The following is a 15152-nucleotide window of genomic DNA, read 5'->3' as shown; positions in this document are numbered from 1 at the left end:
GGTATTTGTTTATAGTGAGTTAGAATGCCAAGGTATTCTAGCCATACTCACTTTGGGTCATTCCCTTCTCACGATTATCACTTGCTTGCAAAAGAAAATGGTCGGGAAGGCAGGCCCTCTAAAGGTGACAAACAATCAAAGACATGAGCATGGTATCGAAGATCTGGATTTCTGATCACCCTAAAAAGGATGAGAGCATACTCTCCTACTCCAATGCCAAACTCAACAATCAAATCAAGCATAGATTCATTCCATCCTATTTAGAAATCACTAGGTGCCTAAACATTAATTTCAAACACAAAGTTTAGTTGTATTCCAAGGCAACCTGCAAAACCCAAGTCAGAAGTTTGAAATGTTTAGTCTTTGACTATCGAACCTGCACAAAAACATGTTAGTAGTTTCATTTGTTTGTCTTTGCCATGCGTATGCCAAGGTTTTGCATAGAGAATCAGTACCAAAAACCAAAAAGCAGAAAATAGAATGCAAAATAAACAATTTTCAAGTAAAACACTGCATTTTTACCCCTATTTCTGGACTTTACATAGGCACAGAACTCATGACACAGGCGCAGAACTCATGACACAAGCATAGAATGTCTTTAACACAAGCGCAGAATGCTTAACACAGGTGCAAGTTGTCTTACACAGGCGCAAAATGTCCCAGAAAACCTTGCACTACCCTGTTTTTGGTTTTTTTGACCTGCAAATCAACTCAAAAGCACTAAAAAACACAGTTAAGGGGTTAGATGGTTAGTGTTCACGTCAGGTTCACCAATTAATGTAGCATAGGAATTCAGAAATCATCACAAGCAAATATCAATAGTAGCTCAATCACAAAAGCATATTGCAATGATCAATCCTAACACACTCAATAGAGACATGAAAATGAAACATTCAAAACTAAAGACTATGCAAACCAGATGCAGATTCGAATGCTTCCTTCATGTGGCTCCATTGTCCTTCTTTCTTCTCCAAATAGCTTTGTTGTGGATCTCACCTACTAGTGCATGATCATGATATGAAAGCAAGTAGACAAGATGATTGCTCAAGAGTACTCGAAGTGTGATTGATTCGACAAAGTAATTCAAAACAAGTGATTATTAGATAATCTGATTAGGGGATTTGATTGAAGAAATTCATCCAATTTATAGACAAATTGGAGAAATGACAAGATTAGCATGAAGAGATTCAAATGGAAATTGCAAATCAATGTGACAAATTATGACAAATTATGACAAATTTGCACTTTCTATGCAAAATTTGATTGATTGATGATTTATGACAATTTATGACAAATTTCTATGTCAAAATTGATTGATTGCCAATTATGACAAATTATGACAAATTGAAATGTCATTCCCATGAAATTAGGAGAAAAATAGGAGGAAATTGAATTAGAAATTTAGAAAAATTAGAAAATTGGAAAATCGGAATTTAGTGAATTAATTAATAATTATTTATTTATTAATTAATTCACAAAAAGAGGAATAATTAGCCAATTAAATAAGCATTTAATTGCAATGAGAAGACTTAGGATAAATAAATAATTTATTAATCCTAAAGGGAGAAATGACAAACAAGGTTAAATGATTAAATCACGAAACCCTAGAAGATGAACTAGCAATGCAAGGATGACAATTAGGTCTTGATGAAAGATAATTGACTCGATCATGATTCAGATTAACAAAGGACCAATGTGATAAATGATTTGATTGATAAATGCGCCAATTGACGAGGAACAATGACTAATTGATCCAAATTGACATAATTGAGACAAACAACGATCGATGACAAATCGATCGCAAAATGACAAGATTGACAAGAGGACAAGAATCGATGACAAAATAGATTGCAAGACGACAAGATTGAAAATGACAATGATCAATGACAAATTGATCGCAAAATGACAAGATCGAACATAACAACGATCGATGACAAATTGATCGCCAGATGATAAGATTGATAAGAGGACAAAACCCTAATTAGGATTGACAATGTCCAAAATGATGACAAATGAGCACGCACATTGATGTGATAGGATAAAATCGATCAAAATCATGGTTGGATAGTGTTGTCGACAAGACCAAATTTGAGAGCGAGACGAATGAAGAATGCAGAAGAAAGACTCGATGCTCGCAAATGATAAAAACCAAGTGCGTGACATAGGAGAAATGTTAATGCGACACAAAAACCTAAAATGAGGCAATGTGCAAATGTTAAAGTATGATCCCGCAAGCGTTGACCATTTTTAGGTGTCTACAGGCACAAGTGTTGCCATCAATGACAAAGGGGGAGATCGTTGCAAATATGAGTTCTTGTTGTCATTGATGTTAAACTTGTTTGTTCAGATGTGTATCTTGGTAGCATTATTTGGTTCGAATGAGGTCTAGTATATTGCAATAATGGTGGGTTAGCTTTGTGATCTTGCGAATGTGTGAAACTACTTGTGGATGACTTAGAAGGCTCATAAAAATGTATCATGAAAATTTTCAGAGATTTGGCGTTGATTTTTGGGATTTGTAGTTGGTATTTAGTCATGTATGACTATTTCGGTGTTAGTGTATAGGAATGTGATGCATTCCTATGTCTATTAGTATTTTGGTGATGTGGCTCGATGATTTAGTGTTCTAGATATTTGGTGATGCTATCTTAGGCATCCACTTGTGTTTTTGGTGGTATGCATCATAATTGGTGTACCCTAACCACTTTATCTTTTGCACCTAACCTATAATGTTTTGGTCTGTGTGGTTGCATGTGGATCTATGGGCGATGATTTGGGATGGATAGGAAGATGTGTCGACATGGTATGATGCCTCACACATTTTATTTTTGCCTTTTTCAATACGTTGTCTAGATTATTTTTGGCTCGACTATTTTGTATTTGCATATTACATCCAATTAGGCCGACCTAATTGATGTTGTTGAGGTTGTAGATGATATATAAATGATGAAATCATTGTGGGAACATATAGACTAGTTGTGTGAAGTGAATGTGAAGTAGTACAAAGGTTCAAAAGTATAGTAGAGCTTTAATGAAGGCAATTTTTGATGTGCTTTGAATAGTGAATTGTGATCGAAATTTTAGTGGATGTGGTTCTTTGCAGTTCAACCCTATTGATGTTACTCTAATTGAAGTTTTGTATCTTGCCTTGAAGAAGTGTTCTTCAGTGTTTGCAAGTCCCTTTTGTATCTTGCCCTAATGTTGTGCACCTTAGTCTTGCAAGTCATTTTAGGGGTAGTGAGCTCCTTGGTCATTGGCCTAAACATTGTAACTTGATTATCATATCATGAGATAGTTCTCACTGTGTTTTTTCCTTGTTTGAGCTTTCCACATAAAAATATTGGTGTTCATGTGTGGTTTCTTTTGTGGTTTTAGCTATTTACTTTCATGCATATGATAGATGGAATGAATGCGAAGTAAAAGGTTAAATTTGATTAAGTTCTGGTGTATGCTGATTCACCCCCTACTCCCTCTCAACATTCGGCAGTATTCAACATTTTAGTCTAAAATACATTTCCATAATTGTACGATTCAATTTTTTTGGTGTGTTACTTGAGATAATGATTTATTTTTGAAAGGGCTAACTTAAAAGATTTCAAATTTTAAAAAAGTGAACTATATTGTGTTATGCGGCCTAGTCTAAAATAACAAATAACCATGACATAACAATTCATTTATACACTAAATAAATCAAATCAAATACTAAAACTATATACACCACTTATATAAAACACTATAAAAGAAAGGTATTCACAATATAATGAGACTTTTGGATTTTGATTGTATAACAATTTTTACATCAACGTTCCATATCATACTCCATGATCCATAAACATGATTAGAGCTAGAGAAGAGAATGGAAGATCAATAGTAGACTAAGATAGTTAAATAGTTGTGCGAAGGAGGAACACTCTTAACATCTTTTTAGAAGAACCAGTCTTCTAACTCCTTTGAAAGTTTAATTTTGAGCTTCCTCAACTGATTTTATTTGAAGATAAGTTCTCTATCATAAAGAATATCAATTGACAACAGTTTGAATTCATGAAGCTTCCATAGTCCATAATGATTTGCTTTTTGTTCTTCTGGATTCGATCGTATAAATTTTTGCATTGCCAACGTTTCGGATCAAATACCATGATCCATTCTGCTCTCTTGCTCTCTTACTTGCTCTTTTGTCTTAATGATGGATCATGGTATTTGATCCAAAACATTGGCAATGCAAAAATTTACACGATCGAATCCAGAAAAACACAAAGCAAATAACAACGATTTTCCAGAAAACTCTTAACTCAAACATGAAATTTAAACAATCCATGATATAGATAATGAGATAAAGATATTAAAAAGTATTCACATGCAAAAATAGATACTTTTATCCCTCAAACCTATATACACATTAAAAAACATTTTGTTTTGATGAAAGGTGATTAAAAAATAAAAAAAATGAAATAGAGCTTATTGGTGATATTTGTCTTTTCCAACCTTCCAAGTTTTGTCCCTAAAAGTTATCTATGATTCTAAATACACGTCTCCTTTCTGACCGTACTATAAGTGAAAATATAAATTTTAAAAGTCTTTTGAAAGCCTCCAACGGACCACCACTTTGAACATTCAAAATATAAACGTGAAAAGGACGGATAAAAGCATTAAATTCCACCGGAAATCAAAACAATATATGTATTTTAAATTTTTTTACAGGCCCGTGAAATAGGATTTGAAACACCCGAATGACTAGTATTTAAACGGCTCTGGATAAACCGCCCTCTGTTCATTCAAATTCCTATGCAAATATAATCGGCTATATTTTTTGGCCCCCCTCTTTCTTTCTTTCTTTCTGCTCTGCTCTGCTCTGTTCTTCAATCCATTAATCTGCCCATCTCTGCATTATATACGATTGGATTGAAGGAGGATTTGCACCATGGCCACCAACATAGGGATGATGGACGCTGCTTACTTCGTTGGAAGGAACGAGCTTCTTACATGGATCAATAGCACTTTGCAACTCTCTCTGAACAAAGTTGAAGAGGTGAGACAGATTTTCTTTTTAGATTGGTTATTCTGAAATGTTTGAAAGCAAGGACTATTTTCCTTTTGTTTACCTGGGTATTGAGATAGGGGCAAGAAAAAGCTATGGTGAAAAAAAATGCAGGCACCCACTTTCTTCTTGTACATTCTGCCAATGCAACATTTTCTAGTCCTTAGCTATGGTAATCTGGATACCCATTTGATCTATTCTTCAGAGTTCCTTTGATCTGGAAAAAACGAAGATAGATACCCACTTCTTTCCCCCTGTCAACTTTTATTTAGGGATGTGTTTCCTCACTTAGGGTTGAGGTTTGGGGCTGTACGAAGGCAGTTTAAATTTTTTGGAATAGTTTGGGATCTTGCTTATTTAAAATAAATAAAGATAATTTGGTTGTTCTAAGGGAAAACCCCATAAATCCAGTGATTGTTTTCTTCTTTTTGGGTATTTTCTTTGAAAATACAGAAGCTCTTAATTTGTTTCACTTTTCAGGCTGCTTCTGGGGCTGTTCACTGTCAGCTAATGGATGCTGTACATCCCGGCGTGGTTCCAATGCATAAGGTTCCTCTCTTGAACCTGAGCATTTTGTAAGGTTCCTGCCATGTAGTTACTAGGGTTCTTATGATTTGGGGGCTTTTTTGTTATCGTTGCAGGTAAATTTTGATGCAAAGACAGAGTATGACATGATCCAGAACTACAAGGTGCTTCAAGATGTTTTCAACAAACTTAAGATCAGCAAGGTTTGATTCTCTGAGCATTTGTTTTAAGGGAAAAGATGGTCATTAATTTTTGAGTTAAGAATTTAGGACTCAGATTAGCGCCCTTAGCTTTAGTAAGCCTTGATGGATGTGCTTTTGATGTCAAGGCCTTAAATGCAACTTTTGTAATCTTGATGGCCTCGGGAGGTCTTGATCCTGCTTTCATAAAGTTCTTTAGCGTGATTAGATTTAATGCTTCTGTAACCAAGGATAACCCCCAAAGGAGGAGCAGGGAAAAGTACTTGGAGCCCCGGGATAGTTTAGATAGAGCATTTGTGTCTGGTTTTTATTTATTTTTCCTTCATTTTATTATTGTGATATCAGAATTTGAACAAGGTGTAACAATATGGAATGGCTCACATGGTTTTTTCTTTGAAGAGAATTACATTTTATATAGGTAGGTCTGGTTATATCTTTTTGATGCCAAAATTAGTCTCATGTATAAGCTGTTAAGATTAAATGGTAGAGTTTGCTTATCTGTACAAGCATTCAGATTATTTTTGCTAAGAACTGAAAATGTAAGCACAAAGTTAACTTATTTTAGTTTGTATTATGTTTGGGTGCTTCTTAAATCATTTATAAGGATCTTTAGCTTTAATTGTGCATGGTTTTGATGCCACATGCATATTCTGAATCCTATACTTTAACTGGCTTTGAATAAAGAAGAAATAAGAAAATGGTTTGTGTGCTGCTTTAGTAACCGAACCTGCATGCATCTTAAGATTTCTGTATTTATCTGTTCTGCACTTTCACTCCTTTGCATTCCTTGTCAATGTGTTTGCAATAACTAATCCTAACTAGCATTTTTTAATATTGGGACATACCATCTCTCGTCCTTGATTGTAAGTCATTAAGTTTTTCCGTGTATTCATTTTACTTGCTTTGTTTATTGCCAATTTTATGAATTATCTTCGATATGTTTGTTTTTCTTTTTATTACCTTTTCTTTTTTCTTTTTATTACCTTTTCTTGACCCGTAGTTCATCTTTTTGTGTGTGTGTATGCCACAATGTTCAATTTTATCTTTTCTTCATCTGTAGTTCCTCTGTCGGTGTTTATTTTTTACAGCCAACAATTTCATCTTTTAAAGTTTATGTTCTCATCTGTACTAATTATCTTTTATCTTGTAAGGTTTATGCCCTCATCGGCATTTGATTCTCTTCCAGAGATTTCACCTGGCATCTGATATTAGATTCTCTAATTATTTTTTATTCAGTTTTAACTTATTTAAACAGGTGACATATTTTTACAAGGCAGATCTACTTTTACATCTGTCATATGGCAAATGTGAGGAAGATTAAGCAATGTGTTTGATTATTAAGTATTGAGGATTTCCAATAACTGAATTATAAATTTATATAATATGGGTTTATTGCAGTACATTGATGTGAATAAGCTTGTTAAGGGACGCCCACTGGACAATTTGGAGTTTATGCAATGGTTGAAGCGATACTGTGACTCAGCAACTGGAGGAGTCATCAGCAGGCAAGTTTCTCCTTATTTATTCTTTTTTCCCACTTGTTTTTAAAATTCTTTCATTCTTTCTTTGTTGTAGCATTGCACTTTGTGAACTTTAGTAGTGCTTAATAAGTGCATTTGTATGGGGATTCTTCAGTTACAATGCCCTTGAACGAAGAGATACTTGCAAAGGAGGGAAAGAAATCAATAAGAAAGCAGCTCCCACAAACCCTCCAATGAAAGGTGCTTCAGCTGCGGCTAAAAATGCCCCAGTTGCTAGTTCTAGGCGAAATGATCATTCAGTAGCTGTTGTTCCCAGCACAGGAGGGACTAAACCTTCCAAAGCAGTGCCAGTTGCTCCCAGTACAGGAGGTGGGTCTGTTCCTTTCCATAATCCATTGCCTGCATCTGGCACTTTTGCGTCTTCAAATGTTGCATCTGTGGCTCCATCACAGTTTCAGGTTCTAAATGAGCAGGTTAGTATATGCCCTGTCTGAAGAATATTTAAGTTCTTTAATTCAAATTTTGCTTTTTTGATCAGATTGATTTCTATCTTGTTATTTATAATAAGATATGCTATCGCCATTGTCTAGCCATTTTCAAGCTATTTGCAAGGAGCAACCATGACCTTAGAGAACTAAAACAAATAACATTTGCGTTCAGAAATCTAGTATGAAGTCACTTATATGCTTTTCCTTCATCTCCTTGTCTAATTTCTGGTGCTCAGATCACAGAGTTGAAGCTCTCAGTTGACAGTTTGGAGAAGGAAAGAGATTTCTACTTTGCAAAGCTAAGAGACATTGAAATACTCTGTCAAAATCCAGATGTGGAACAATTTGCTGTATGTATAAGATTGTTCTGTCTGCATTCTGTTTATACAAGTTAAATTGAATAGAAGAAATTGACTCGGTGCATGCAATTTGAGCAGGTTGTTGCAGCAATACAGAGGATTCTCTATGCGGCTGATGATAGCCCAGCTGTAATTGCTGAGGCACAGGCATTGATATATAAATCACTTAATGCTTCTGATGAAAATGATGAGAACAAGGCAAGGCGAGAGATCAACAAACGTAAACCTGCTCCAGAGCTCGAAGATGCTGTGAAACCTAGTCTTTCCCCTAGGCAGCGAAGGGACTCATATGGAGGGTCCAATAATGCAGATATTCCGCAGACAACTTCACCTTTAAAGATTCGTTAAATAGACAAAAATCAAAATTTCTTTCATCATTGGTATCAGGAGGTGTTCTTTAAGAATTTGTATTGATCCATACAGGGAGACCTCTTGTCTCACTGAATGTAGCTGGGTTGCAAGGATGGGCAAGGTTCTTTTCTGGGCAAACATTGTGCTCAGTAAATTATCTATTTGTAATACTTCCATTGCAGGCAAAATGGTTGAGTGCAATGTGGTAATGATGTTAAAGGTTATAACAAGGGACCGGGGTGGATTACGACAATCTGCTTTGTAGATGGTTATTGAACTCAGAATTTGAGTATGACTAGTTTGAAAGTAAGATTACTCTTGCAAATGTTGCTTATAGACATCTATACTGTACTTGTTACAATTTGTTTTTTGATTAATAAAATCATTGCTGTTCTATTTTAAATTTAGTGATAAATGAATGTTTTGTCTGCTTTTGATATTAATTATTTGAACGTCAGTTCCAAGTTTTCTGGAAACCCCTGTAAGAAAATGTTCTCTATTACAATAATAAGCCTATGATACTGGTTGAGGATTCCAAATTTAGGATCAATGTTATTGTTCCGTGTATGTCAATGGTACAGAGCCACCTGTTGAATTGGCATTAGTGATGAGAATGTAATGAAAATGTAAGTCTGTTTAGAATGTTAATTTTGCATATTATTTGTAAGTTATGTTAGGATTTGCAAAACATTTGACCAGGGCAGTGGCATTTTGTTAACTTGTAGAAAAAGGAGTGGAAGTTATTGAATTCAGAGTTTGAGTATGAACTAGGATGAAAGTAAGATTACTCTTGCAAATGTTGCTTATAGAAATTCATACTGTACTTGTTGCAATTTGTTTTTTTTGATTATTAAAATCATTGTCGTTCTATTTTAAATGTAGTCATGAATCAATTTTTTGTCTGCTTTTGATATTAATTCTTTGAACGTCTGTTCCAAGTTTTCTGGAAACAGACCGAATCATTAACCCCTGGAAGCAAATTCTCAACTTGGCTTTAAATTCTAAGGACCATAAAGGCAATGAAATCAAGAAAATTGTTCATTGTTTAGAAAAACTCATTGAATTAAATTTTGACACCGCTATAAAGAAAGAGTTGCTTCAAAATGAAGAATTCTTTGTTGAGAATGGGTTAATTGGAAGGTTTATTGGTTTATGGCCAAGTCTTCTAGATTTGCACAAATGGATTTTTGAATCTTGGATGCCTATAATGGAAGAAAAATTAGAAATTAATGTGTCAAAAGAGGTTTTTCTAATGGTGGTTTTTAATAGTAGGAAGGATATATGCACCATTTTAAGCTATGTATGGTTGTGGGGACAAAACATACTAACATTAAAATCAAGGCATCCTCAATCTCCCATGCCATCCTCAATCTCCCATGCCAATTTGAGCCTGCCTTTTGAATCTTCCTCTTCACTATTGGTTTGAATCTTGCTTTGCAACAATTAGCAACTTAATAAAAAATTTGTGACTACAAAAACAGACTCAAACTTTATTCATACAACATTTCTTTCAAATATCTTTCAACATAAATAATTCTAAATGCAAATGGTTAAGGATGGTTGCAACCCTTGGACTACGAAGGTTTATCTTTTCGATGCAAGATGGACAATACTGTAGTACATTGTTCAAACATTATAATTTAGTCAAAGTAGAGAGCCTTATGATGGAAATGTGCTTCTCCCAAACATTATCTTATTGATAATATTAACAAAAAGCATGAATACCCTCTAAATGACGATACTAGAAATGGGAACAATTTATAAAGAAGTCAAGCTTTTTGTAGAGCAACCCTTGCACTACGAAGGTTTATCTTTTCGATGCAAGATGGACAATATTGTAGTACATTGTTCAAACATTACAATTTAGTCAAAGTAGAGAGCCTTATGGTGGAAATGTGCTTCTCCCAAACATTATATTATTGATAATATTAACAAAAAGCATGAATACCCTCTAAATGATGATACTAGAAATGGGAACAATTTATAGAAGTCAAGCTTTTTGTAGAATTTGTATTGAAAAACCTCTTCAAAATGTCACTTTCGACTCCCCGAACTTTTCAAAAATCAATGAAGCTATTCTAACATTCAGGAAAGTAACCACATTGACATAATTGATAGCTGATTAGAAAATGATTTTAAATAAATCTCTATCCTATATTCCATACCCAAATTTAATTCAATCATTGACTACCCACTAATTAAATATTATCCATTAAGTCAAATAGTCATATTTTAAGTTCTAATAATGCAATTCAAATAATATGAAGTTTATGAAACTTTAAAAGGTCTCATGTAAGTTTCAGAATTCACTAAAATCGAAAAGATCATAAACAGTAAGGAATGCAAATATAGGGTTACAATAGTAAGTGAGCCTCACATATAAAAATGAATTAGGTATAATAACATTCAAAACCTTAATAATGTTGAATAAGTAACAACATAAAGTTTCTCATCAAGGAATTATTCATATAAATAATTTAGATGGTTTATATCACAAAAAATACACTAGTAGAAGGGTAACGAGGTTCACTAAAGTGTTCATCTAGATGATTGCGTCATAGTCAACAAGAAAGGGGAGGAAATATAAGGATTTCAACAAGGGTTAGGCCTTCCAAACTACCAATCTCTCATTCTCCTCCAAATTTGATTATAACTTTTTCACACCCTTCCTTAATTAGTTCTTTGTACATCACAACCCACCAATCTCTCCATCATTTACTTGTACACCACACTATCAAGATTAGTCCTAAGATCATAATATACACACACTACATCACATTTTCACTCTTAAGGCATCACACACATCTCATCACATTTTCACTCTTAAGGCATCACACACATCTATTTTTTGAAAGGCTAAATTACAAGACTAAAACATATTATTGTAAGGGACTAAAAAATGTAGTCTCCCAAATAGAAACACCCTTTCCTTTCCCCACTTTTAGATTTAACTTGAGAGAATCAAAGATTGGGGGCACTTGTGGAAGATCTTCTAGTGGATTTGAGATTAATGCACATAAGCTATTCAACTAGGAAATATGTGTATCTCCACCATTTACCCAAACATTACCATCCAAGGAGTGCATTTAACCTAGATTTTTTTTTTGTTTTACAAATTTGTATGTCTCCTTGACCTACAAACCACCATGTTCTAGTGCTATAGTCTTGCATAGGTTTCTAGGAAGGGAAAGAGTACCCCAATCAATGCTACTATCCTATAAATGTGTTAAGAAGGGAAGAGGATTCCCCTACTAATGCTAATGTCCTACAACAATGTCCCTAACATGTAATGGTTCTCCTTGCCAATGCCAGTGACCTCAAAGGGTATGGGCCCAATGCTAGTGTTTGAGAAGATTTTACAAAGTTCCAACTTTCTAGAATTTACAATCTTACAACATTATTCTTGCTTCTCTACTCTAGATCGACCTTATGTTAGTCTAGGGGCTCACATAATTATATCATAATTTTTTCATCAAAAGTTTTTAATTTTCCATCTTAGCATTAGTTTAATTTATTTGAAAGTAGTTTACTTTAGATTTGTTAAACTAGAATAATACATTGAAATTTTAGAAACTAGATTCACCAATACAACAAATAATTAAACACTAGAATAACCAAAGGTTTGGTTTTTAATCTTTTAAATAGGAACCAATCTTTGAATTGAATGATTCACAATCAAAATGAGACACATTAGCTCATTCAAACTTAAATGCTCTAGGAGATGCATCGTGCTTGGCATATTGATCATTTAATTTATGGACTAATTTATTAAACCCTTTTCTTTATGTTTGTCAATTCATGAATAGTAAACTTAGGATCATTCCTCTCCATAATGTGCTCTAAAAAATGTATCAAATTTATCTCGAGAGATAACATATGATCAAGGATGTTTTTATACTACTCCCTTGCACTTTCTTCCAAAGATTGGATAAATAATTTCATCTTTGTGTCTTCATCTTCCACATCACAATCATGAGCTATTATCGAAAATGATATTCTCTAAATAGTTTATTATTTATTTGTAAATGAATAGTTTGTTGTTAATTTCTTGGGTATATGATTAGCATAATTGAAGATACCTTCAAAATAAATATGTCTATATCTACCTACGCTTAGCTATGGTCTTCATGTGGGGGAGGAATATTGTTTTTAGGTGGAGTATTTTACTAGTGATGGGATATCTGAGGAGGGTTCTCGTGATATTTGGGAATATTGAGGTTATGATAAGGAACCGCACAATTTTGACACTCATGAAGCACTTTTTGTTGACTAATATATGGGGATACTAATCTTGACAATTCATAAGATAATCACAAGGTGGGGAATCTTGAATCTTTCCAATCTTGTGGGAAATATCTCAACATCTATATCAAAGAGGAAGAGGATCAATAAAGGCATGTGTACTATTTTTTAAAAATGGCGGGCATTCCCAAAGGGTATTCTAGAGGAAAAAGACACTGAGAATGTGATATTTCAATAGTTGTGAGACATCTTCTCTCATATAATACCTTTAATTATCCTTTTGTATTCAGAGAGTCCAAGTCTAATCCTAGTCCCCAACTTAAATTTTTTTATACCAATAGATTTAGATGAAGAAAAAAACACTTCTTTATTTATAGGGGCCCATTTTTTAAATATGTTAATATGAAAGTCATAGTCCTAAGATTAGGATAAACATAAGATGTACCTTCTTTTGTTTTCTATACTTGTTGAGGTTTTTTTACCATGAATTTTTTTTATCTTAGTAGTTAATTGCGTACTAGGATTCTTTTGGAAAGAAGATCTTCATCCTTCCATCACAAGATAATCATTGACAACTTTAAAGGCACTTCAAACACATAGGAATGTTTTTTATTCATTAAATAATGAAAGGTTTAAGGCCTTAATGTCTATATTTGACAAGGACGAGTTGTTACTCTTCAAGAATAAGAGAAATTCTTAAATAACCTTCCCTAGAGGACTCATAATTATGTTAGGTATCAAAAACTTACAAATTTCATATCAAGTTGAATATAAATGGGTTTAGTCATTAAGTAGATATTATTACATTATAATTTTAAAGAAATTGGTGAATATAACAAACATTGTTGTCAATGGATGAAAATCTTAGAAGGCCAACACAATTTGATAATACTCAAATCTAAACAAGTCAATAGATGATATCTAAACTAAAATTTTCACAAACTTGTAAAATAATTATTAAGGAAACCAAATGTATGGATAGTAATTGTATATAATTTCAACAAAAATCAATATCTCTCACACTAATTTGCAAAACTAGTTAACAAGAAACATGTTTCATGATAGATACTTTACTACTTTAGTGGCTCTTTTGCAAAGTGTAAGAAAATATATACAATAATACACAAAAAGAATTTATAGACAAAAATCAAGGCTCTCATTCCTCAATAATGATGTAATTCCATTGGTGCAAGTTGATGTGATGCCAACAAGACAAAGCATGCTGATACAATTTACCAAAAAGCTATGAAATGTGAGAATAAATGATAGTGTAGTAGTGAAATGGAATCTCATTGATGGTTATCCTTGGAAGTAGTTTTATATTGTTGCAGATTCATGGAACAACATCACACAAAATAAAATGACACAACAAACAACAAAAAAACACATAAAATCCTACAACCAAAGATCCAAAATCGTAATTCCTTGACAACAACATCATTCTCTTGTTGCAAGTGGTGGCACAACACTACACTAATTGAAATGACATAATAACCCCAAAAATTGCATAAATGTCTACAACTAAAAAATTAAATTTATGATTTGATGACACCATTTTGTTGGTGCTTCAAGATCACTTCTTACAATAATAGAAAATTCAAGCAAAATTGGCTCTTAAGGAATGCCAAGCTAAGATTTAGATAAAATTTATGATCAAATTATAGGTGGATTTGGGTCACTTGACAAAATTGGACGACTCTTGAAAACTTTAGGCTTTACTAGGCTAGGGATGGCATGCCCATGAGATCTTATAGGATTAAAAATGAAAATTTTAATTGGCAAAGATAAACAATACCTCGAGTGTGAAGATAAACCAATTATTTATCATTAATTACCCTTTCTACTAGCTTTTAAGGTTTACTCATGAGGATTTCAAAGGGATATAATGTTTAACAAGATCTAACTATACATACATAATCAATGAATTTCCCCATAGATAGATTTAATTATAATCTGCCAAAGACTCGTAAGTTGGCTAGGAACAAACCTACTATGATAAATTACCTTTTGTGATTGGTGTCTTATATATTAGTGACAAAATGTAGATTAATAAGTTATGCAAAAAAATGATGCAAACTTTAATGAGTGAACCAAAATTTATTTGAACGTCTAGTCAGTTTAGGCACATATTCATTCTAAACAAGGTTCAAAGATTAGGAAACATCATATATAGACAAATGTTTATGAACTAGTGATGTGATTTAAAATATCCTTAATGAGTATTATGAAAAGCAAGTTTACATCTAACAATTAGGCATCTCTTACTAAGGAGACCATAGACAACACTGGAATATAATAAAAATGGACATCATTGAATGTGACCACAAAAGCACATAAATAGTTCCTTCCTTAAGTACAATGATAGTTATAAAGAAAATCTCCCTATATAGTGGTTTCCCATCAATTCTCCTTCACAAATATTTATACTCAAATCTCTACATACATCCCTACCATAGACACAAAACTATTGA

The 15152-nt window shown here is 33.3% G+C and overlaps 1 protein-coding gene across 1 annotated transcript; it reads left to right on the top strand.

Annotated features, from left to right (window-relative positions):
- The first annotated feature begins 4717 nt into the window (after window positions 1–4717).
- Window positions 4718–8842, top strand: LOC131075866 (microtubule-associated protein RP/EB family member 1A). Its single transcript, XM_058012785.2, has 7 exons — window positions 4718–5026; window positions 5516–5584; window positions 5677–5763; window positions 7159–7265; window positions 7396–7714; window positions 7966–8079; window positions 8167–8842. Exons 1-7 carry the CDS (start codon window positions 4919–4921, stop codon window positions 8434–8436), a joined length of 1074 nt encoding a protein of 357 aa, XP_057868768.1. The 5' UTR covers window positions 4718–4918; the 3' UTR covers window positions 8437–8842.
- The last annotated feature ends 6310 nt before the right edge of the window (window positions 8843–15152 follow it).

Source organism: Cryptomeria japonica, chromosome 10 (genome assembly GCF_030272615.1).
Source record: "Cryptomeria japonica chromosome 10, Sugi_1.0, whole genome shotgun sequence".
Classification (NCBI taxonomy): domain Eukaryota; kingdom Viridiplantae; phylum Streptophyta; class Pinopsida; order Cupressales; family Cupressaceae; genus Cryptomeria; species Cryptomeria japonica.
This window is presented reverse-complemented; position numbering and strand designations above follow the sequence as displayed.